The 25,257-nt window shown below is 50.3% G+C and overlaps 1 protein-coding gene across 1 annotated transcript; it reads left to right on the forward strand.

Moving 5' to 3' along the window:
- The first annotated feature begins 41 nt into the window (after nt 1–41).
- On the forward strand, nt 42–24,877 carry LOC115858777 (keratin, type II cytoskeletal 71-like). Its single transcript, XM_030866954.1, is given in 13 exon segments — nt 42–47; nt 1,268–1,393; nt 1,890–2,009; nt 19,093–19,201; nt 19,204–19,300; nt 20,052–20,112; nt 20,641–20,740; nt 21,079–21,242; nt 21,423–21,548; nt 22,961–23,046; nt 23,048–23,164; nt 23,835–23,869; nt 24,666–24,877. Coding segments are annotated over 13 exon segments (1,359 nt in total).
- The last annotated feature ends 380 nt before the right edge of the window (nt 24,878–25,257 follow it).

The following is a 25,257-nucleotide window of genomic DNA, read 5'->3' on the forward strand; positions in this document are numbered from 1 at the left end:
GTTTGCCCAAGGCTGGTCTCTGCCCATGGGGCCTTCGCCGCATGCAGGCAGGCTCAGGGCAGCAGGGCAGAGCAGCGAAATGTTAACCTCAGGGGTCTGCGCTCCCAGGCAGGGGCCTCCTGCCAGAAGCAGCTGCTTCCTGCTCCCTGGGCTGGCCAGCTGGTCCTCCAAAAGCTAATCTCCCCATAGACCTGGGGCTCACCCCGTGTGGCAGAGCAGGAAGTCTTTGACTTCTTTCCATCACTGCACCCCTCCCCTGGGAGAATGCTGAATCGGCTCTTTTCCGAGTTTCTGGGGTGGGGAGGAGGAGTCAAGGGTTGGAAGCAGGGGAGGGGCTTCTCAAGTTCACCCACCGGGAAGTTGTAGGTCGCGACGGGCCACGCCGCCGAGAAGCCCAGAAGCCCAGAAGCCGGGCAGGTTACTGCCTTTTTTGTGCCCTCTGAGCGGGTGGAGTGCGGGAGCGGGGAGTAGCCAGCCTGAGTATCACTGTCGGGTCTCTCAGGGCCTCCTCAGTTGAATTTAATGACTTACACTCAAAGTTAGATGGTAGAAATAAAATTAAAGGTCCCTGCCATCCTGTCATTCTGAGCCTGATGGAAAAGACATAGAAACGTGTGATCACAGTACAGCGTGGTAAGACCTACAGACTGGTGTGCCAGGGGCTCTGGGCACAGAAGTGCACCCAAGCAGGGAATCAGAGAAGGCCTCCTGGAGGAAGTGACTCTGCCCTGAGTTGGAGCTGGTTAGGGAAAGAGGGAGGACGGGTGGGGGGATATTTTCCAGCTGGAGGGAGAGGCTCACGCAAAGAGTCAGAGACTTGAGAGCACATGGGCCCTTTATGGAACCTGGAACTGTTTGGCACAGGTGGAGAGCCAAGTAGGTGATGGGCAGGGGCAGTGAGAACTGAGTCTGAAGATCTTGGTGGATCTCAGATCTCAAAGCACCTTGATGCCAGGCTAGGAGTTTGAATCTGACCTTGACTTTGAAGGGCTATAGGCAGGGGAGTATCATAATCTAAGTTGTGTGTTGTAAAGCTGCCGTGTGGAGAGTATGGGAATTTCAACTGACCTTAAGGCCGAATCCAACCATCAGTGAGATCAACTGTGTTTAAGGCAAATAAATCAAGCCAATGAACGGATGGTTGAGTGGGAGGCAGGTGATAGGCCTGGCGAAGCTGGACAGATACCTACCTCTGCCACACTCCCCAGGCAAAGGCACATTCTGCCAGGCTGAGCTCGGCTCCTTGCTTTGACCCCTCTCCCCGTAGTTCCAGCAGCTGCAGCTGGCAGCTGGCTGGCCTGGGGATGACCTCAAACACACCAAGAACGAGATCTCAGAGCTGACCCGGCTCATCCAAAGGCTGCACTCGGAGATCGAGAGTGTGAAGAAGCCGGTGAAGGGGCTTTGGGGGTTCCTGGCTCAATCCCAAGGGAGGGGTGAACTGTCCATCATATACACTCCCCCATGCCCCTTCTCCTTCTCTGGGTCCTCCATCTCAGAAGCCCCTTCCTCAAATGGAGCCCCTGCTCTCATCGCCTGCACGTAGCTCCCACCTGAACTCTGCAACAATTGGAAGGGCCTTTTCAGAAAGCCAAGGGGCTGGGAATAACAAGCCCCCCAGTCCCAGGTTGACAGGACTCTATCGCCATGCATGGGGTTTTGCTCTAGGAAGTGGAGCAGGACAGGGCTTGGTCCAACCACAGTAAGCACTTGGGGCGAGGGGCGGGAAGGGAGGCTCAGGCTGCCTTAGAACTGAGGGGGCAATGCCACCTCCTGGCCCTCAGTGCTCCAGCCTGGCGATGGCCACTGCTGATGCCGAGCAGCGGGGCAACTGCGCCCTGAAGGATGCTTGAGTCAAGCTGGATGAGCTGGAGGCCACCCTGCTCCAGGTCAAGGAGGAGCTGGCCCGGATGATGCATGAGTACCAGGAACTTATGAGCACCAAGCTGGCCCTGGACATCGAGATCGCCACCTACCGCAAGCTGCTGGAGGGTGAGGAGTGCCAGTGGGTGATGGGAGGGGTCTTAGAATGTTCGGGCTGGAAGGACTTTTGGAATCCTCTGACTCAGTTTCCCAGATTGGGGGGCAGGCTGCTGGAGGGGCTGGAGATGTTTTTTTAGGTCACCCACAAACGTAGCCTTATACAGAATCTGGTCAGATAATAAGATGATGATTTCCTTTAGGGTTCTCTTTCCAGTCTTCAGACTGTGATGGGGAGAAAGTTTCAGTGTAGTGCTGTTGTATCTTTAACACTGCTGCTCTGACACTTGCAAATGTCCCAGTTAGTGAAGAGATGGTAGATCTCAGCTTCACAGTCTCTGGGCAGACAAAAATATCTAGCCAAAATTTTAAAAAATTGTTTCATTCATTATATTATTTTTACTGCTAGTGTTTTTGTCTTTTTTGGTCCAGCAATACTGGTTTTCTGTTTACCCTGGTGATATAAGACTTCCTTTTAAGAGAAATGCATTTTTTATTATAAAAGGCAGGATCAATGGAAAATACTAAATATATAAGAGTATGAGTTATACGTGGTCGTAGCAACAATTGGAAGGGTGGTACCTGAAGCATTGACATTTGAAAAACCCTGTTCTAACCTTGCACCATTTTATAAATGAGACCTAGAGAGGAGAAGTTATTGGTCCTAAAATCATACAGTTGGTTCCTTAGCGGCAACTCCTGATGCTAGCGTTTCTACACGTGTATTTATTCAGGCAGTAGCCCCACAGGGATGAAGAAATGGGCTGAAGAGAAGCATGGCAGGAGGGCCTCTAGGAGGTGGTGTTGCCATGGCGGGGGTGGGGGGCGCTCCAGGGTTGAAATTCGCACATCTCTGAAGGGGAAAGAGCAGATGAGGAGGGAAAGAGAGGTGGTTAGAGTCACACAGGTACACTTCATGCCACCTGGCCAGCTAGAGGGCTTGTGGAGGCTGCAGTAGCCTGGCTGATGATTCCAGGCTGGGGTGAGCATAACTTGGATTCCATGTAAAGGAGATTTACCTGTGCTTTTCTCCCTGTGCAGGATGTCTGGAGAATATACCAATTCTGTGAGCATATGTGAGTACTTCATTCCCTGAAAGAGTATTTTTAGCCCATTAATGAACACAAAGTAAGCAGTCCCCTACCACCAGGACCCCCTGGAAGAGCCTGGGCTCTGCCTGGTAGAGCATCATTGTCCTAATCGCCTCCTTTGATGAGACCTTCGGCCTCTTCCTCTGTGGCGTCAGCTTCCCATCACATTCTGACATTTCACACTGACCCCTTCCCCAGAAACCTCACCCATGCTAGGATGAGACTCTCAGTCCTACCCTCTTGTGTCACTCCCATCCCGGCTTTCCTACATGACGGAAGCTGTGAGTAGGAAGAGGGGCACCTCCTCAATCGGACTGGGACCTGCGCACGGAAACACTACGTGAGCCGGCAAAAACTCCCCTGGGACGAGCAATCAGGAACTGCTTTGAAAAAAATTAAGAATGTCTCCTTGAGTTAAATGCAAGACTTTTTGGCTTATGCGATACTTGGGCATCATCTGTTCTTTGGGGGAAGCCCCTGCTACTAGAATGAGGAGGTTCTGGGTTTGGGGGTCCCGCGGCATCTGGGCTGATCCTCCCAGTGCTTGAGCTGCCCAGGAATTGAGCATATATCACTAAACTCAAGTCCACTGTTGATGTGGAGTGTTTGTGTAAGAGGGACACATTAAAGCTAGTTGGGGCTGGGAGGTTGGAGAGGACTTCGGGTCAGCCCTGTCCTGGGACACACCCTTATCATCCCTCCCTCTGTCCTCCACAGCGGTCATCAGCAGCTCCATGGCCAGGACCGCAGGCGCAGGAGTTGGCTTTGGGTTCAGCGGTGCCAACACCTATGGCTATTGGCCCAGCTCTGTCGGCAGGGGCTATGGCATCCTGTCTGGGGGCTGTGTCACTGGCAGTGGGAATTGCAGCCCCCGCGGGTGGCCAAAACTAGGCTGGGGAGTGCACGTGAATTTAAGGATTGCTGGGGAAGCCCCCAGCTCTGAGCTTACCCACCAAGAAAACCACAAAATAAAGTGAAAGACAGCTGTCCAGACATCTTGCTCTGGTTTCTCCTGGACTCCCTGCTCCAGGAAATTCCTCCATCACATTTGTCATCATCCCTTCCTTGCTTTTCTTCTCCACTGACATGTCCTCTCTTGCAACTCTCTGCCTTAGTCCTTCTTAATTAAGAATAGGGATTCTAGCCCATCTTTCTGCTTTCACACCAAGAGGCCTCTTAACCCAGCCTCCCCTTCCTGCTGCATTGCCCAGGATAAAGACTTGACCCTTTCTCTGGCTGCATGCCCCCTTGCAGATGAAGGTTTTCTCTAAAGGGCATCCCAGGCCTCCTGTTGCTCCTTCCATGCCCCGGCTTAGGTAGTTATTCAGCCACATGCTCCATGGGTACAGGAGATTACAGGTCCACTGATAGACCTGCAAGGACTGTATCTTGCTAGAGCAACGTCAGCTCTGGGGAAACACCTGGTTATTTGTTGTATCTTGCATGGTCCCTGCAGACTATAGCTAGGAGCACCCCTGCAGACTGATCCCATCAATGAAGGGATCTGTGTTCTCAGCATGTACGTTTTTGTCCTGGTTCAGGCCTCTGTCCCTGCTTCCTCGTCTCACCAATAAACTTATACAACTCATGCAGGCCCAGGATGCTTTTCTCTCCTAAGGGAATCCTCATCTTAGGCCAAGTCTCTCCTGTAGGTAGAGGTCAATGACCTGGAGCCCAGGGCATCTGAGGCGCATCTCTCTTCCATAGAGACCCGAAGTATCCTTTGATCTGAGTGAAAGACATCCTTGCACGGATGGCAGGACCCCACCATCACCTCCGCTGGATTTTGTGATACTCAGGATTCATCTCTGTCTCCCATCCCCAGCAGATGCATCTTTTTTTTTTTTTTTGCGGTACGCGGGCCTCTCACTGTTGTGGCCTCTCCCGTTGTGGAGCACAGGCTCCGGACATGCAGACTCAGCGGCCATGGCTCACGGGCCCAGCCACACTGTAGCATGTGGGATCTTCCCGGACCAGGGCACGAACCCGTGTCCCCTGCATCGGCAGGCGGACTCTCAACCACTGTGCCACCAGGGAAGCCCCAGATGCACCTTTGAAGTCATGCTTTTCTCAGATGAATGCACCGGTGAATGGAAAACCTTTGAGAACGTTCAGATTCTCAGCAGAGAGAGGGAGTCAACATTTGTCTTGTGGCAAAATTTAAAACTGGCCAAGAGGCAGAAGAAGACCAGTTCCAGAAAACCTGGGGCTCGAGTTATAGCTGTTCCTTGTTCTCTGGGAAAAGGTCAAAGGTAGATTTTGTTTCAAGTAATGAGCCACGTTCTCTTGGTGCCTGGGGAAGGTTCACTGGGTTGAACATGGTTGTGGATGTATATGTACGAGTTGTGTTTTAAGCATGGGGGGCATCTCTGTTACACGCCACTCAGCTTCCAAACACTCTTGTGCTCAGAGCCTTCTTTTTTTTTTGGCTGCGTTGAGTCTTCATTGCTGCGCGCAGGATTTCTCTAGTTGCGACGACCAGGGGCTACCCTTTGCTGTGGTGTGTGGGCTTCTCATTGTGGTGGCTTCTCTTGTTGTGAAGCACGGGCTCTAGGCGTGCGGGCTTCAGTAGTTGTGGCTCACGGACTTAGTTGCCCTGTGGCGTGTGGGATCTTCCCGGACCAGGGCTCGAACCTGTGTCCCCTGCGTTGGCAGGCAGATTCTCAAACACTGCGCCACCAGGGAAGCCCCTCAGATGTACGTTTGAGACCTTTCTCATAGGTCTCTAGGCCATGACTATGCTGGCAGGACGCGACGGGAAGCAAAAAGCACGTGAGAGGCCAGCACACATTGAGGCTGGGGCTCACAGGTGCATCTGAACAGGGTCCCTGTGGGTCCAGAGTCCTACAGTTCAAGTCAATAGCCTTGAATTCAGACCCAGTCCCTGTGACTAAGTGGTGATCATGAGTGAAGCTCTCAACCCTTTTGAGAGTCATTTCTTTAGCTATAAAATAAGCAGAATTAACCCCCAGCTTGCTGTTAGGCTATGAGACAGCATGAAGATGTTCTGTGCAATTCCTGGTACAAAGTTCATGCTTAATAAATGTTAAATGGAAACAGAATCTTGTTCTTTTTTTTTTTTTTTTTTGCGGTACGCGGGCTTCTCACTGTTGTGGCCTCTCCCGTTGCAGAGCACAGGCTTCTGACGCGCAGGCTCAGCGGCCATGGCTCACGGGCCCAGCCGCTCCGTGGCATGTGGGATCTTCCCGGACCGGGGCACGAACCTGTGTCCCCTGCATCGGCAGGCGGACTCTCAACCACTGCGCCACCAGGGAAGCCCCAGAATCTTGTTCTTAATCTTTGTGGTTCAAAAACAAAATTAGCTCACTGAAAGGGGTGTTTAGCTGCTAGTAAAGCAATTCACAAAATCTAAGCTTTAAAGAAACCATCTTATAAACTACATGCAGTTTATTTATTGCCCAAAGGAGAACTGGCTGGCCAAATAACTAGTCTCAGGGAAGACACTCTTGGGGCCAGTAAAGAAATGGTGGTCAATTCAAGGAATATTTAGTAAGTAGCTATCATAGTGATAGCTATCATAGTGATAAGTAGCTATCATAGTGATATGGAAACAGGTCCATGCTCTTAATGGAGACATAACCACAAAAAATGTAACTATAACACAGGTGAGATATTGGCAACACAAGAAATGACAGAGTCAGCACAGAGGAGAGTGGGGAACTTCAGGGAGGTCAGGGAAGGCTGGCAGAGGAGGCAACATATGCAGAGTTTCGAGAGGATGGAGTTTACTAGGCAGTCAAGAGGAGGCAGTGGGCATGGTACCCAGAGGCACTAGCATGGTGTAAGTAGGTCATGGTTGCTGGAGTGTGAAGAGGAAGGCTGAGGAAGTTCTGCAGGTGGAGATGGAGGGGGCAGTGGCACCTGAAGCTGGGGAGGTTGGCAGCAGCCACATCAGAGGGGCCCTTTCAAGTCTGCTAAGGAGCTGGAATTTCATGCTGTAGAGCTCGTGGGAGAAGCCTACACATTGGATGTCGGATGGACCCAACTGGAGTCCTCCTCTGCCACTCAGTGTGACTTAGGCAAGCTACTTCTGCTCGATGACCCTCAGTTTCTTCATCTGTAAAAAGGAGTTAATAATAGTATTCCCTAAAGAAATTGCCATGAGAATTACATTTAATTAGAGAATGTAGGAGAATTATTTAATTTAGTGACTGGCACATAGTAGGTACTCAATAAATGGCTGCTATTAAACATTGTTAATATTATAGCTCTCTTTTTTTTTAAGCATCTTTATTGGAGTATAATTGCTTTACAATGTTGTGTTAGTTTCTGCTGTATAACAAAGTAAATCAGCTATATGCATACATATATCCCCATATCCCCTACCTATTGCCCCTCCCTCCCCCCCTCCCTATCCCACACCTCTAGGTGGTCACAAAGCACCGAGCTGATCTCCCTGTGTCATGCAACTGCTCCCCACTAGCTATCTATTTTACATTTGGTAGTGTATATATGTCAGTGCTACTCTCTCACTTCATCCCAGCTTACCCTTCTCCCTGCCCGTGTCCTCAAGTCCATTCTCTACCTCTGTGTCTTTATTCCTGTCCTGCCCCTAGGTTCATTATAACTTTTTTTTTTTTAAGATTCCATATATATGTGTTAGCATACGGTATTTGTTTTTCTCTTTCTGACTTACTTCACTCTGTATGACAGACTCTAGGTCAACCACCTCACTACAAATAACTCAATTCTGTTTCTTTTACGGCTGAGTAATATTCCATTGTATATATGTGCCACATCTTCTTTATCCATTCATCTGTCGATGGACACTTAGGTTGTTTCCATGTCCTGGCTATTGTAAATAGTGCTGCAGTGAGCATTGTGGTACATGTCTATTTTTGAATTATGGTTTTCTCAGGATATATGCCCAGTAGTGGGATTGCTGGGTCATACGGTAGTTCTATTTTTAGTCTTTTAAGGAACCTCCATACTATTCACCATAGTGGCTGTATCAATTTACATTCCCGCCAACAGTGCAAGAGGGTTCCCTTTTCTCCACACCCTCTCCAGCATTTATTGGTTGTAGATTTTTTGATGATGGCTATTCTGACTAATGTGAGGTGATACCTCATTGTAGTTTTGATTTGCATTTTTCTAATGATTAGTGATGTTGAGCATCATTTCATGTGCCTCTTGGCCATCTCTATGTCTTCCTTGGTGAAATGTCTATTTAGGTCTTCTGCCCATTTTTAAACTGGATTGTTTGTTTTTTGATACTGAGCTCCATGAGCTGTTTGTATATTTTGGAGATTAATCCTTTGTCTGTTGTTTCATTTGCAAATATTTTCTCCCATTCTGAGGATTGTCTTTTTGTCTTGTTTATGGTTTCCTTTGCTGTGCAAAAGCTTTTAAGTTTAATTAAGTCCAACTTGTTTAGTTTTGTTTTTATTTCTGTTACTCTAAGAGGTGGGTCAGAAAAGATCTTGCTGTGATTTATGTCAAAGAGCGTTTTACCTATGTTTTCTAAGAGTTTTATAGTGTCTGGCCTTACATTTAAGTCTTTAATCCATTTGGAGTTTATTTTTGTGTATGGTGTTAGGTCGTGTTCTAATTTCAGTCTTTTACATGTAGCGGTCCAATTTTCCCAGCACCACTTATTGAAGAGGCTGTCTTTTCTCCATTGTATATTCTTGCCTTCGTTATCAAAGATAAGGTGACCATATGTGTGTGGGTTTATCTCTGGGCTTTCTATCTATATTTCTGTTTTTGTGCCACTACCATACTGTCTTGATTACTGTAACTTTGTGGTATAGTTTGAAGTTGGGAAGCGTGATTCCTCCAACTCCATTTTTCTTTCTCAAGATTGCTTTGGCTATTTGGGGTCTTTTGTGTTTCCATACGAATTATAAAATTTTTTGTTCTAATTCTGTGAAGAATGCCATTGGTAATTTGATAGGGATTGCATTGAATCTGTAGATTGCTTTGGGTAGTATAGTCATTTTCACAATATTGATTGTTCCAATCCAAGAACATGGTATATTTCTCAATCTGTTTATGTCATCTTTGATTTCTTTCATCAGTGTCTTATAGTTTTCGGAGTACAAGTCTTTCAACTCCTTAGGCAGGTTTAGTCCTAGGTATTTTATTCTTTTTGTTGTGATGGTAAATGTGAGTGTTTCATTAATTTCTCTTTCTGATTTTTTGTTGTTGATGTATAGGAATGCCAGAGATTTCTGTGCAGTAATTTTGTATCCTGCAAACTTACCAAATTCATTGATTAGTTCTAGTAGTTTTCTGGTAGCACCTTTAGGATTTTCTATGTATAGTATCATGTCATCGGCAAACAGTGACAGTTTTACTTCTTCTTTTCCAATTTGTATTCTTTTTATTTCTTTTTCTTCTCCGATTGCGGTGGCTAGGATTTCCAAAACTATGTTGAATAAGAGTGGTGAGAGTGAACATCCTTGTCTTGTTCCTGATCTTGGTGGAAATGCTTTCAGTTTTTCACCATTGAGAATGATGTTTGCTGTGGGTTTGTCGTATATGGCCTTTATTATGTTGAGGTAGGTTCCCTCTATGCCCATTTTCTGGAGAGTTTTTATCATAAATGGGTGTTGAATTTTGTCAAAAGCTTTTCCTGCATCTATTGAGATGATCATATGGTTTTTATTCGTTAATTTGTTAATATGGTGTATCACATTGATTGCTTTCTTATACTGAAGAATCCTTGCATCCCTGGGATAAACCCCACTTGATCGTGGTGTATGATCCTTTCAATGTGCTGTTGGATTCTGTTTGCTATATTTTGTTGAGGATTTTTGCATCTATATTCATCAGTGATATTGGTCCATAATTTTCTTTTTTTGTGATATCTTTTTCTGCTTTTGGTATCAGGGTGATGGTGGCTTTGTAGAATGAATTTGGGAGTGTTTCTCCCTCTGTAATTTTTTGGAAGAGTTTGAGAAGGATCAGTATTAGCTCTTCTCTAAATGTTTGATAGAATTCACCTGTGAAGCCATCTGGTCCTGAACTTTTGTTTGTTGTAAGATTTTTAATTACAATTTCAATTTCATTACTTGTGATATGTCTGTTTATATTTTCTAATTCTTCCTGGTTCAGTCTTGGAACATTGTACCTTTCCAAGAATTTGTCCATTTCTTCGTGGTTGTCCATTTTATTGGCATATAGTTGTTTGTCGTAGTCTCTTATAATCCTTTGTATTTCTGCAGTGTCAGTTGTGATTTTTCCTTTTTCATTTCTAATTTTATTGATTTGTGTCCTCTCCCTTTTTTTCTTGATGAGTCTGGCTAAGGGTTTATCAATTTTGTTTATCTTCTCAAAGAACCAGCTTTTACTTTTATTAATCTTTGCTGTTGTTTCCTTTGTTTCTATTTCATTTATTTCTGCTCTGATCTTTATGATTTCTTTCCTTCTACTGACTTTGGGTTTTCTTTGTTCTCCTTTCTGTAGTTTTTCTTTTTTTTTTTTATACATAAGTTAACTCATTTAATGGACTTCCCTGGTGGCGCAGTTGTTGAGAGTCCGCCTGCCGATGCAGGGGACACGGGTTCGTGCCCCGGTCCGGGAAGATCCCACGTGCCGCGGAGCAGCTGGGCCCGTGAGCCATGGCCGCTGAGCCTGTGCGTCCAGAGCCTGTGTTCCGCAACGGGAGAGGCCACAACAGTGAGAGGCCCGCGTACCGCTAAAAAAAAAAAAAAAAAAAAAAGATATTTTTATTTTAGCCATTCTAACAGGTTGTATAATGGTATCTTGTGGCTTTACTTTCCATTTCGCTGATGGCTAATCATGATGAACAACTTTTTATGTGCTCATTTGTCACCCATATATTTTCTTTGGTTAAACATTTGTTCAATCCTTTAAAAAACAAAAAAACCAAAAACCCAAAGGCAGCTGTGGCAGTGAGTTCAAGGATCCCGCTGCCAGAAACCTCAGGCTGCAGGTGTGCAAGCAAAAAGGCCTCGAGATGAAGGGCAAGTGAAGGCTGGCTCTGTGAGCAGAAAGCTGCAGACCTCATCCATCTCCTCCCTGTGTCCTCATCTCCTCCCGCAGGTTCCCTTTGCAAGTCAGGAAATGCTTCCTCCGGAACCACAATCCCAGCCCATCCCCCCTCCCTGTTGTCCTCAGCAGGGCAATGCTCTGATGCAGGAAGTCCAGCCACGGACTCGCTCGGTGAGCCTCTCCTTGGTCACCTTTCACTGGGTCACTGCCCCAAATGCAGAGATAACACACATATCCAGGATGCTTCCCTACGACCAGGGGAAAGCTCATCTGTCCCTGTGCCTTTCTGGGCCTTCACAGCCAAGGAGCTCTCATTGTCCTCTTATTGGGATTGTGTCCAGGTCTCTGCTTCCCCCACAATAAACGATTGATATCATTTGATTCTGAGTGTTGAATATGTTGCCCGGGATGTCGACATCTGAGTTGCCCTGAACAGTTTTGCTCGGTCCAGCTCTTTCTTCCTTCTGGGTCCCTGCGCTGACATGGATCTTTGCCGTCTGGTCCTGGCCAGGTAGGCTTTGTGTGAGAGGTGCTCCGTATAAACAGCAGAGATTTGTTACTGATGCGCCTCTGGGCAGGCTTGGGGCTTCCAGTGCACTGGGGTACCTATTGCACACAATGGACCTGCCAGATGGGCACAGTCACCACCCCCCGACCGTTATAGAGAGGCTCAGGCCTCTGTGATCAAGGAACCAAATCACCCCCAGACTGTCAGGTGTTCGAGCTTCAGCGCGGCTTCCTGCTGCACTTCTCAAAAGCTTCCACAAGGCTTCCCTGGTGGTGCAGTTGTTGAGAGTCTGCCTGCCGATGCAGGGGACGTGGGTTCGTGCCCCGGTCCGGGAGGATCCAACATGCCGCGGAGCGGCTGGGCCCGTGAGCCATGGCCGCTGAGCCTGCACATCCGTAGCCTGTGCTCCGCAGCGGGAGAGGCCACAACAGTGAGAGGCCCGTGTACCGCAAAAAAAAAAAAAAAAAAAAAAAAGCTCCCACAGCGTCACCCGCAACTGCCTCTTGTTGCCAGAGAGTCACTCCTTCTTTCCTCCTCACTCCTGCCAACCCACCCCCAGTCCTACTCCCCCACTCCAGCCTTGCTTTCCTCTTCTTCCAGCCGATTCTTTTCCACCCTCACATTTGAGGCCAGCATGCACACTTGCTTACAGATGCATCTGTATCTACAGTGTCCGCAAAGCAGTGGCTCACTAGACAGAGCTTCGGTGAACCCGGCATTGTCAGGCACCGGGAATTGTGGAGTCAGCAAACGGGTGCACAGAGCCTGTCCTCAGAGAGCTCACAGTCTGGTGGGGAGAATAAAAATCAGCAACTAACAAACGCAGGATACGTTGTCAGGCAGTGATGACTGCTGTGAAGAAAAATTAAGTGGAATAAGAAGGGTGCCCTTTGAAGCACATGTGTGTTTCTGTTAGTGTTCTCTCAGAAGCAGCACAGTCGCCTTGATCAAGGTGCGGAAGGGCAGAGTCCTCCAGGGTGAGGCCACCTTCCGAGGATGAGTGTCAGTCGAGGGTGACTTTCAGGATGCCCATGACCCCTTCTCCTCCCTGTCATTCCCCAGCCTCACACTCCAGTCTTTCTTCCCAGAGGCCAGGACTCTTCACACCCCAGGACCATGGCAAATCTGACTTCCAATCTTGATGCCCATGACCCATTTCCTGAAAGCCCACTCATCCTTCGTGGCTCGGCTGAAATGCCACCTCCCATGGACATGCGTTTTCTGTTCCCTCCAGGTGGACTCCATCAAGTCATCAAGCATTAAATGAGAAGGAACATTAGAGCTGGTGGCAACAATTCCCCTGGTACCCCCACTATATAGGTCAGCAAATGGAGGCCTGGATGCCTAAGTGCTCTGCCCATGTTCACAGTGCTGGTGAGCAGCAGGTTGGGGACCGGAGCCCTGCACATCCACAGCACTGTTCCCGAACCCGTATTACAGTTGTTGCTTTATTTTCCTGGTGTCACGTTAGCTGCGCACATGTCTGTCCCCTCCCCCCCACCACTCACAACCCCGTGTTCTGTTCCCGGGCCCTCAGTCTGGCTCACGGTTGGCACTCAATGTAACATTTGCCACAGATATTCATGGCTCAGTCTCACCGACCCTCACTGGGGAGAACGAGCTCATGGAACACACATGTGTCCTGATGAGTTGGCGTGCAAGTGATGAAACACATTTGTGTTAATAAATTTGTGCTTTACATGCATCCACATGTAGGCAGTTTATAGAATTTATCAACCAAACGGAGACACCTTTATTCTGGACACATGCTAAGCTGGATCTGCAGACAGCAGGCATAAGCCAGGACTCTGTCAGGCACATGCTGTCGTAGGTCTAGTGTCCTGGCTGAGTGTCATATGCCTGGCTTCAAATCCTGGCTCTTCTAATGGCTAGTTGTGACTGGCTGCAAGATCCTGCCCTTACAAAATAGGGTCGATACAAGCTGGCCTTGACTGAGTGCTTTCTATGTGCCAGGTACTTCTCTCAGTACTTTATGTCTGGCAACGATGAATTCTCCCAACAACCTGGTAGGCATAGTTGTTATAAGGTGCAATTCTAATAATACAGATCTCACTCGTGAAGATATTGAGACTCAAAAGGGTAAAATAACCCACCCAACGTCCCACAGTTAGTAAGTGGCAGAGTTGGGAGTTGACCCACAGTCCAATCCCGGAGTCCATGCTTCCAGGCACGATACCTCCTTACCTGTCAAAGTTCTCACCGTAGAGAAGAGTTGAGAATATGAAAAGGGATAATGGAAGTAATACAGTGCCTGGAATATAATTTGCAGCCAATAGATGTTAGTTGTTATTATAATAATTACTATTAATGCATGTTCTTTGGGCCTTTTGTGTTTTGCCAGCTGTGCACTGGTTCCTGAGCAGTCAGTTCACAGCAGGACTGTGCCCGGAGACCTGGCTCAGGCGGGTTAAATGCAGGGCCAGGGCGAACACTGGCTCTCTTCACTGACACACGGTCCCATTCAGTCACCAACTGCTAATTTGCAAGCAGGAAGAGTAACTCCTCGGTGCCAGTATTTTTTTTTTTTTTTTTTTTTTTTTTGCGGTACGCGGGCCTCTCACTGTTGTGGCCTCTCCCGTTGCGGAGCACAGGCTCCGGACGCGCAGGCTCAGTGGCCATGGCTCACGGGCCCAGCCGCTCCGCGGCATGTGGGATCTTCCCGGACCGGGGCGCGAACCCGTCTCCCCTGCATCGGCAGGCGACTCTCAACCACTGCGCCACCGGGGAAGCCCCGGTGCTGGTATTTTTTTTTTTGTGCATACACTGCCCTCTGCCAGCAGCCCCGGGTACTGCACCTTCCAGCCCAGTGCCTTTGGAGGAAAGACTCTTCCCTAAAACGGAGAGGGTGTGGGATGATTTTGGACAGGCTCTGTGCCCACCGTGGAGCTGCCAGCTGGAGGAGATGCTGTTTCGCTCCCTGGCGTGCCCAGGCTGGCCCAGCCTCCTTGTTGCCCAGGCCCTGGCTTCTGTCTCCCCTCCCTCTCCTTTCCCATCTCTCCTCTCACAGGATTGGGGGTTAGGAACTGTGGTAGTGCTGGCATTGCTGCAGCCCAAACCCCTTTCAGGACCTTCCTTGACAGGCACCTGAAAATCTTGGTGCTAGTCAGGAAGTCCGGGGAGTGAGAGCCCCCGTCCCTCAGCAATACTGTCCTCTAGCCTCACCTGCACTGTAGGTAAGCTCCTGCCCTGGCTGCAAGGGGGACCCTCTGAGATCTCAATACCACACCCCGCCCCTGCCCCAGTGCAGTAGATGATCTGGGCATGGAGGCACTGGTGAGACACAGGCAAGGGGCTACAGAGGAAGGAAGGGATCACAGCTGAACACAGACAGCCTGGGAAGGCTTCCTGTAGAAGGTGAAGGGGACATGACTTGTTGGAGAACGGGAGTGTCTTAAGACGTTTTAGGTCTCATCTGGCAGCTGCTCTGAGGTTTGAGCTGCCCTTTGCCAGCTGCCTCTATTTCCCTCCCAGGGCCTCCACCACTCCTGCCATCTCAGGGCGACACCACTTGTAGGACTAACCCTCCATCCCTCAGCCCTTAGACTCACATCCGGCAAGTGCTGCACAGATCAGAGAGGCGCTGAGGGTCTCTCCTCTCCTGCACGCCAATTTCCACCGCCCTGGCCCTCCCTCCCTGCTTGGTGCACTTCCACACCACAGCCCCTTGTATATTTGGTCCCTCTTCGAGCACGCATAGACACGTGCTCATTGGCTCACAGATTCAAGTCTACGGAAGATACTCAAAATACTTAACTGGTATAATCAGGCACCAACTCATCAAAGTAGTTGTCAGCCACAGACAACCGAGACAGCCATGCCAGTCCCTGGGCACCATTCTGCTTAAGTTCGTGTTCACGACTACTCGCATGTAGATGTGGACCCCCACGTGGCCTCTGACACATATGGGAGAACATCTTTCAGCTGGTGAGCAGTGCTCATAATTCATATCATGATCCCGAGCCTGGGTCCAAGGAGCAGAGAGCATCACCTGGCCTCGGAGGGAACTGTTAGGCTGGAGGAAGGCACACAGCCCTTAGGCAATAGGGTTGTGTGAAGAAAGGTGCACCTGACCCAGGGAGGGCTTGGGGGAGGTTTCTTAGAGGAGGGGTGTCTTGGTTTGTCTTAAAGGATAGGACAAGCCTGCCCTGGTGGGCAGGAGGCTGGAAGAACAGCCCAGAGCATGTCATCAGGGAAAAGCATGATGCATGTGAGAAACATGCAATCATCTCATAAGCACACCTACCCAAGTCCCGAAGTTACAATTGTCTTCAAAAGAGTAAAGCAGGCTGAGAAGGGGAGTGGGGGGGGGGGAGGGCGGGGTCAGTTCCGCTGCCTAGAGAGTCTGGGACAGGAAGAAGAGTGAGGGAAAAGTGAGTGCTGGTGAGCTCAGTGTTTCACACCGTGCAGGCGCCTGCACTGGACATTTGCACATGAGAAAGCCAGGACAGTGTAGAGGCTATGAGCACAGATGGTAGCCAGGCTGCCTGGGCTGAACCGTGGCTCAAATCCTGGCTCAGCTACTGACTAGCTGTGCAACCACCAGTAAGTTACTTAACTTCCTGGTGCCTCAGTATCTTCATCTGTAAAATGGGGATAACAACAGTACCTGCCTCACAGGGCCGCTGTGAGCATTAAATGAGTTAATATATGTGTAGTGCTTAGAGCAGTGCCCAGCAGAGCTCACACTGTGTGTTAGCTATTATCATTACCATCATCATTATTATTTACAAGGTGCCTCCCATACACCTCTGGGAGTAGGTGGAGCAGGTATTAGCACCCCCCTTTTTAGGGATGCGGAAACATAGGCTTAGGAAGTTGGGAGACCTGCCCGTGGTCACATGGCAGGACCAAGACCTGGGTCCTCAGAGTCCTGAGTCCACACACTTTGCCAGAGGCTTGGGGTGGGGCTGGAGGAAGGAGATGGCTAGCAAAACTAAAAGGAGATGGTCCCGGCCACGGAGCTGAGCAAGGAGGAAGCGAGGGGGATGGGGCTGCCCAGGAAGGCACCTCTCTGGTAGCCAAACAGCAGGATGGGAGCAGAGCTGAGTGTCTGGCAGGACAGTCCTCCTTGGACTTTATATCCCAGCTCCTCTGGGGTGAGCTGACCTTCAGCTTTGCCAGCTGCAAACCTGCTGAACAGCTGTCCTGCCCCCAGATGTGTGGCTCTGATTGTGGCCAAGTCCCCCAGGGACTGTGCTCCAACCAGCTAGCATGGGGCTGTGTAGTCTTTCCCGAGAGAAGGTAGGTCAATCTCTACTGGCAGAGGCTTGTCAGGGTTACTGGCAGGAGCTCCAAAGAGAAGACAGACCCTTGCTTCTTACTCCTGAAGGCCAGCTTGGTGCTATTGCTAAGCCTGGGTCCATGCAGGCTGTGCACAGGGAAAGCCAGTGAGAGGGAGTCTGCCCCTGATTGGTCAGGGAAGCTGTCCTCCTCCCATCAATTTTAAGCTGATTTCTCCGCTAGTCATTTGACAGGTGGATTGGGAGCATCAGTGTGTGGTCATTCACAGGCGGCTTGGCCACGGGCATTAGTTTTGGTGGGCTAAGGACTCTCTTGAGAAGCAGAAGAGTGTGGTGGGGAAGAGGTCTCCACAGCGTTGTGAAGTCAGACCTGGCTTCCACCTTGGCCCCATCACTTACCAGCTGTGTGACTTTGTGTGGCTAAGCCAGCTATGTGGACACGTGGAGAGTCATTCATCCTGTCTATGCCTCTGTTTCTTCATCTCTACAATGGAGATACTAACCTACCTCTTGGGGTCATTGAAGGATTCACGAAAGAAAATGCATGTGAAGATGTTGGCACGATGACTGACACATACTAAGTGCTCCCCAAATGGCGGTTATTGTTATTGTCGTTTTTATCTCTGAGAGCTAGGGTAGGGGTGTTGAGAAGGAGAAGAATCAAAGGTCTGGAAGAGGCCTCAAGGGATCATCCAGTCCAGATAGGCCCTGACTTTCCATAGATAAGAAATGATTGCTCCCATTTTGCGGTCGGCAAAAGCATGGAAGTAATGCCGTGCCCAAGATCATCTCCAGGGTAGGGAAGGTGAGGTTGGATGACCAGCCTCCTGCCTCCAGACCTAGTACTGGGGACTGGAGGGCTATGCTGGTCACATGACAGTGAGGCACCAAGGACAAGTCAGCCCAGGACAAATCCTATGTTGTGATGGTCAGTGGCCATCAGAGTCTCACCTCCCCACAGCTCTGGACCCTGGCTCGGAGGATTCCTTGCTGCCTCTGCTCTCTTCAGGGGCTGGCACCTTCTCTGTGGCTTCTTACCTCTAAGCCTTTTACCTCTAGGAGATCAAACTGTTCTGAAATTTGAGGTCTGGGGGGATGGGAGTGGACTGACTTTTGGCTGGGCTGATCAAACCTCATTAAGGAGTAAAGTCTGGAGACATGGAGAGAAAGACAAACATGAAGACAGTCACCTCTGTGAAAATTGTGGTCTGCCTGGGGTGAGAGGGAAACAGGCTCAAAAGCCTGGAGGGTTCCTAAATAATTTTATTCTCTAGAGGAGTATAATCCCATAACCCCAGGCAGCCGGAGAAGATGGGTGCATCCTATCGGTCATCCAGATGTGGAGTTCAGATGTGTATTGTGGTGTCCTGGGTGTAGGGTTTTCTCTTTGGTCAATGCTTAGTCTTATGAGTGGACATGAAAAAGTCAGGACTGGTTAAACCAAACCAAATGCTGGAAGATCTGCTGGACGCAAGCTGTTTGGTGACCAATCCCATCTCAATACTGAATACCAGACAGTTTTCTAATGTCCTGTGCTTCTGACTTTAAGGGACACAACCTTGTTTAAACAGTAGCTGCACTCATGTACGATTAAGGGAAGTCACGTTAAAGAAAAGTCCCAAACCAAACAAGAGAGGTGTATGCAGACCCACCAGCTCTGGTCAGTTTCCCGGCCCAGTGAGGACACAGTGGCGTGGGGAGCTCCGTCTGTCCATCTGGCTCCGTAAGCCATGCTTGCTCTAGGGAAGATGGTTCTGAGGAGCAGGACAAAGGGAGGAGGAGGAGGCATGAGCAGAGATGCAGTTGGAGGCTGATGCAGGAATTTAGAACACCCAGAAGTCCTTGGTCCGTTGAGCCTCACTGAGCTTGAGATGTTAGAAAATGAAGAGCAGACTCCCTTCTTTAGAGTGGTCAACCTTTTCAAAGATGAACCTTGCCTGACTCTGTTCCAGTACTTTCAAGCTCACCCCTGCCCTGGGCTGGTTTGGCCACAGCGGGTTCAGAGCGATCTGATGCATGAGTTATGGGGACACATATCTGTGTTCAGTTCTGGGCTCTGCCACTTATTAAACTATTGGACCTTGGAAAGAAGCCCAACTTCTCTATGCCTCAGTTTTCTTTACACAAAATAGGGTTAATGATGCACCCACCTCATGCAGATGTTGTGAGGCGTAAAGGAGAAGATGCAGGGGAGCGCTTTGCAAAGCTCCCTGGGAGTGACAGGTGTGACTGTTTTCGTGGTGGCTCAACACTTCTGGGTGTTGGGCTCCAGGTGTGGATCCTGGAGCAGCAGAACCAGGTGCTGGGGACCAAGTGGGAGCTGCTGCAGCAGCTGGACCTGAACAACTGTAAGAACAACCTGGAGCCCATCCTCGAGGGCTGCACCTGCGCAAGCAGCTGGAGACGCTGTCCGGGGGCCGGATGAGTCTGGACTCGGACCTGAGGAATGTGTGGGATGTGGTGGAGGACTACAAGAAGAGGTGAGCTGGGAGGGGACCCCCTGTAGCTACATGACTGTCCCTGTCCCTTTTGAGTTTGTTAAGCAGGAGTGGGCAGCTACCCCAGCTTAACATTTTTGGAGGTGGAGGGAGGCAGTGTTCCTTGTCATCCCAAGCAGAATCACCCCCAAGAAAAAGGAAACTTGCTCTCCTCCTCCAGCCTGGCACTTAGGACGATGTGAGATTTCCTACAGGACATTCATGCCACACGCTCCTTCCTCATTTTTAAAAATTAATTTATTTATTTTATATTTATTTTTGGCTGTATTGGGTCTTCGTTTCTGTGCGAGGGCTTTCTCCAGTTGCGGAGAGTGAGGGCCACTCTTCATCGCAGTGCGCGGGCCTCTCACTGCCACGGCCTCTCCCGTTGCGGAGCACAGGCTCCAGACGCGCAGGCTCAGTAGTTCTGGCTCATGGGCCCAGCCGCTCAGCGGCATGTGGGATCTTCCCAGACCAGGGCACGAACCCGTGTCCCCTGCACTGGCAGGCGGATTCCTAAACACTGCGCCACCAGGGAAGCCCTCCTTCCTCATTTTTGAAGCTGGATCTTCAATAATCTTCCAAAATTGGTGATCACATCTCCTCCTCCAGGAAGGCTTCCTTGCCTGGCTGGGCCTACTGGCCCTGGACTCTGCAGCCCTGCAGCATCTGTGCCCTTGCTCAGGGTCTTCCCTGGGCAAACGAGGGTTCTCAGTGAGACATATTAACTGACAGAGCACTGGCATTCCTGCAGGTATGAGGAAGAAATCGACAGGCGGACAGCAGCAGAGAATGAGTTTGTGCTTCTCAGAAAGGTGAGGGGTAGGCAGGTCTTGGATCTGGGGCTGGCCTGGGACCTGGAGGAGCTGAGTCTGCCAGTGTGCTCTGCTTTCAAAGAAAGTGAACTGATTCAGAAATAGCGAGGGGAAGGCAGGGGAAAACCGCGATGCAAGAGTATCCAGAGAAGGGAATAAAACCGGCAGAGTGGATGATGGCATTCTTGAGTGTTTAATGGGGTCGGGGTTTGTCCACAGTGAAGAACAGTGGAGGGTGACACACAGGGGCTCTCCCTGCAGTTGCGGGCCTGGCTAGGATGTCACAGTGATGACTGACAGCAGCCTCGATGGGTTCCCTTCCTTAGAGGGGCACCCCATCCCTACTGCCGAGGGAGCCCATTCTCAGGATGGGGCAGGGCTGGGCCTTTTGCTCCTTCCTCCCCTTTCCCACGAACCTCCCAAAGAGAAGAGGTGGCTATTTCCCCATGCAGGGGACCCAGGCTGGGGTGTGTGTTGCCTTCTGGGCTGCACTGGCAGTGATTTGGGGATGGCTGGGATATCTTTCAGAAAGGGGTTGCAGCTTATGCCAATAAGGTGGAGCTGCAGTCCAAGGTGGACTCCATGGACCAGGAGATCATGTTCTTCCAGTGTCTCTATGAAGCCGTAAGTCCGTCTCTTCATTCCACCCCTCCGAGGGCTGCCAGCGGGTAAAACTCTATTCTGGGGCCGGGAGGGGCACACAGGCCCCAGCTCTCAACCACTCATCTCCATTTCAGCCCTCAGAGCCTCCTCATCTCCTCTCTGGGTGGGAAGGAAATGGTCCTGGCCTTATCTCCATAGCAGCAGGACTCTGTCTGGGGCCTGGAGGGAACTCGCTTTGCCCAGAGAGCAACAGCCTTGGTTTGGAGCCTCTAAATTGGCATCACCAGGATTTGCTTACCTTGGGAGGGAGGTTGTTGGCCTCCATCAGTCAAGTCCTGAGACCATCACTGTTTCCCCTTCAAGGGATCGCTCAGATCCAGTCCCACATCAGTGACATGTCTGTCATCCTGCCCATGGACAACAACCGCGACCTGAACCTGGACAGCATCATTGATGAAGTTCGTGCCCAGTACGAGGAGATCACCCTGCAGAGCAAGGCTGAGGCCAAGGCGCTATACCAGACCAAGGTGAGCTGGGCTGAGGCCGGCCCGGGGAGGGTGACCCCAGTAGGCATGAGGGCTGGGCCGGAATGTCTAGTTAAATGTCCAGCGTGGCCTGCTCCCATGACATCACCAACCCCAAGCCACCATGTACTCCCACGACATGCTCATCACCCCCATCCATGGCTCCGCCCTTTGGGTCCCCAGTTCCAGGAACAGCAGCTGGCAGCTGGCCAGCATGGGGACGACCTCAAAAACACCAAGAATGAGATCTCAGAGCTCACCCGGCTCATCCAGAGAATCCACTCAGAGATTGAGAATGTGAAGAAGCAGGTGAGGTGGCTGGTTGCCTTTGCACGGGGTGGACAGGCACAGTTGGAGGGGGATGAGTGGGCCGAGAGTGTCAGCCTCCCAAATCTCTGCCCAGGGGAGGAAAGGGACCAAAGAGGTGACTGTGTCAAACCCTTAGAACAGGTGTCCCTGGGGCATCTCATCTGCAACTCGCCCCAAGGACTCCTGATTTGAAGACCCCTCCCCTAGGAAGACTTCTCTCACCCGACAGGGTGGGCTAGGACCACATCCCTCTGCCCCTCCTGCCCTGATCAATGTGCTCTCCTGGCACTTGTGTCTCCCCTGTACTTGTCAGGCTTCTGTAATTGCCAGACACCTGCATGTCCCTTCTTCCACTGGACCAGAGGGAGGCAGAGAGCTGGCTACTTTGCTCCTGTTATTTGCCCAGCGTCTAGTACAGTGCCTGGCACAGAGTAGCTGCTTAATAAACATTTGTTGATTCAGGGATTGAGGAGAAGGGGGTTCAGAGAGCACCCCTTCAAATCTGTGGATATCTATTAAGGCCTTACTCGGAGTACTGCTCCTGGGAACATAGGGAGCAGTCTCAGTTCTAGTAGGTGGGGAGACAAGATTCTCATATACATTAACAATAGCAGCATCTCTTGTCATTTTATCACACTGAATCCTTCCAAAGACCCTGTGAGGCAAGCCTTACCTGTTGTTACAGATGAGGAAACGGGTTCAGAGAGGTTAAGAGTGTTGCACTGTGGTAAGTGGTGGAGTTGTGATCTGAACCAAGGTCTCCTGACTCCTGGTCCAGTCCTCTTTCCACTCTCCCATGGGTTTTAACACTTAGTAGCTCTGGGACATTGGGCAAGTTACTTGTCTGCACTGCACAGGGTGTTGTGAGGACTGGATGAGTCAAGTTATATAAAAGCCGTGTGTAGGGCTGAGCACAGTGCCGGGCATATGGTAAGCATTTGGGAAATTGTTTGTCCTGGGGTATCTCCTTCCCCATTCCCTCATCTGTGACTCCATGCACCTGAGCAGCCACTGTTGTGGTACCTGCAATACCATATTCCAGTGATCTGTCCTCCTAGACTTTAAACAACTCAAGAGCAGAAGGCTGAGCTTACTCTTACTCATTTTGTATCCTCAGAGCAGGGTGGCCAAATAAATGACTTTGAAAGGTACTCAGTGGCACTGAATTAGCCATCAACTCAGGGGGGCAGGATGCACTATTTTTCATCACCACCAGTGTCTAAACAGAGTGGAGATAAAGCTAAGAAAGGACTTGCCGACCCCAGAAGGGGCTCCAACTAGAAGAGGAACAGGGAGTCTGAAGGGTGGAGGTGGGCATCTCTGGTCCAGAACCTCAAAGAATGAGTGGGACTTGGATGTGGATGATTCCAGTGAGCACTTCCAGTTTCCAACCTCTGTAATTCCCCATTTAGGCTTCCAACCTGGAGACGGCCATCGTTGTTGCTAAGCAGCGTGGGGACAACACCCTGAAGGATGCCTGGGCCAAGCTGGATGAGCTCCTCCAAAGACAAGCTGGCCAGGATGATGCACGAGTACCAGGGACTCATGAGCCTGAAGCTAGCCCTGGACATGGAGATTGCCACCTACCGCAAGCTGCTGGAGAGCAAGGAGTGCCGGTGAGGGAGCGATGCTCTGGCAGGAAGGCCACAGGGGTTTGGGAAGGACCAAAGGAGAAAGCCTAACACATCTTAATCCAGAAGAGATGAATTCTTGGGGAAAGAAGGGGTGGTGATGCTAAGAATAATAATAGAATTAATAATACTACACAGACACGAGTGCTTACTTCATACCAGGCACTGTGCTACGTTGATTGGTTCATTCAGTCCTCACCACTTCCCTGTCTGTACCTGGGTATACTACCCAACCCCCACCCCAAAAAAAAACATTACTCTGTTAGGCCTTCTTGTTCTCTCTTCCTTAATTGTCCAGGTAAAAGATAAGCTTGTGAGTGCTGTCCCAGGGCAGCCACTCCAGCATCACCAATGCCCTTGGGAGAAGGAAAGCCTCGATGCCTGGGAGGCTGACCCTTGGGAGGTGTGCATGCCATCCCCACAAGTACTCCTCATGAGAGCTACTGTTTGATGGATTTTTGCCTGGTTACCCCAAAGATTCAGGGGTGGCCCCCATAGCTTCTGGAGCTCTGCTTGTGCCAAAGGAGCCCTGGTATTTCCATAGGTGCCTACTGAGTTCAGAAACCCACATTAGGCCAGTGGGGGCACTAGCTTTGAGGTTAATAACTTGTGGGTTGAATGACTGTTTGTTCTTATTTTATTTCTCCCCTAACAGGATGTCATGAGAATTTCCCTCCCCTGTCAGCATCTGTAAGTACTTGTGTTCTTGGACATAGAATTGTAGAATGTGTGGACTTGAAAGGGCCTTAGTTATACCCTGTGTGTGGAGATGAGGAATCTAAGGACCAGAGAGGGGAAAACTTTGCCTGAGATCACACAGCCAGATGGCAGGGCATGTCCAGCAATCAGGCCTTCTGACTCCCAGCCCAGCACTCCTTCCTTTTTATCATTCTGTCTCCCTGTTCTGAGGGCAGCTAGGAAGGTTATCACCATGGTGATGGGGAACCAAAGGACACAGTGCAGGAAGGTGAGTATGGGTGTGTGTGAGGCCTGGGGAGCCAGGTTGCAAGTTATGATGAGACCTGGGCTGGGGAATTGGTAAATGGGGGACCTCGGAGGTCAAGCTGAAAGTGTTAGATCTCTGGATTTCTCATCAGGGCTAAGAGTTAAATCATAGCTTCCAAAAGATGCCATCTGGAGGACAGACGGTAGAGGTTGGAAGCTGGGAAGTTTAGAAAAAAGACTAATAGAAGAGGCAGAGTGTTCAGAATGACAGGTGGGTCCATTGGTACCTGGACCAAAGAGGTGGACCTCTGAAAGTTAAGAATCAGCTAGATTGGATGTAAGCTGGGCAAGTCAAGGGCAACGCATGGAGGAAGCTGTCTCTGAGATATTTTCCCCAGTGGGGACGGGGTTGGCTGTGACTGGGTCCCCCACCAAACCCATTGTTCCAAGAAGAGCCCTACCTGTCCTGGGGAAAGGCGGCCTCGTCCGGTCCCACTCCCAGCTGTGCTTGTGGGGTGTTGACCCTGCTCTCCCCCTGCAGCCACCATTAGCAGCACCAGCGTCAGCAGTGGCTATGGCTTCTGGCCCAACTCGGTCAGCGGAGGCTATGTGGTCAACGGCAGCAGCTGCATCTCTGGAGTGTGCAGCATCCGTAGCAGGGAGGGCCAGAACCAGAGCAGCACCACTGACTACAAGGATGCCCTGGGGAAGGGCTCCAGCCCGAGTGCCCCCTCCAAGAAAGCCAGTCCATAGAGAGGGCTGTCCTCCCGCCACCTCTTCGTCCTAGCTCTGGCTCCCACGTGCAATCTCCCTAGCCTGCTCTCAGCGCCACTCCCACCCGGCTGGCCCTGCTTTTGTACCTCCAGTGCTGGACTTGGCCACCCACCTGTGTCTTCCTGAACCTGGACAGGTGTGGATGACTAAGCCTGGTGAAATTCGTCCCCGCACACGCTTGGGGTTCGCCTCCTTGGCTGTGGTCCCCGAGCCATGCCACCAGCTCCCAGTCTTCGATCCTCTGCACAGCCTCTGGCTCAGTCACTAATTACTCTCTCTGGCCCCGTGGGTCTCAGACTGAGGCCCCCTCTCACACTGGGGCCTTTGTCCCAGCTCCTACTAACTACCTGTGGTAGGAG

This window comes from Globicephala melas, chromosome 10, assembly GCF_963455315.2.
Source record: "Globicephala melas chromosome 10, mGloMel1.2, whole genome shotgun sequence".
Lineage (NCBI taxonomy): Eukaryota > Metazoa > Chordata > Mammalia > Artiodactyla > Delphinidae > Globicephala > Globicephala melas.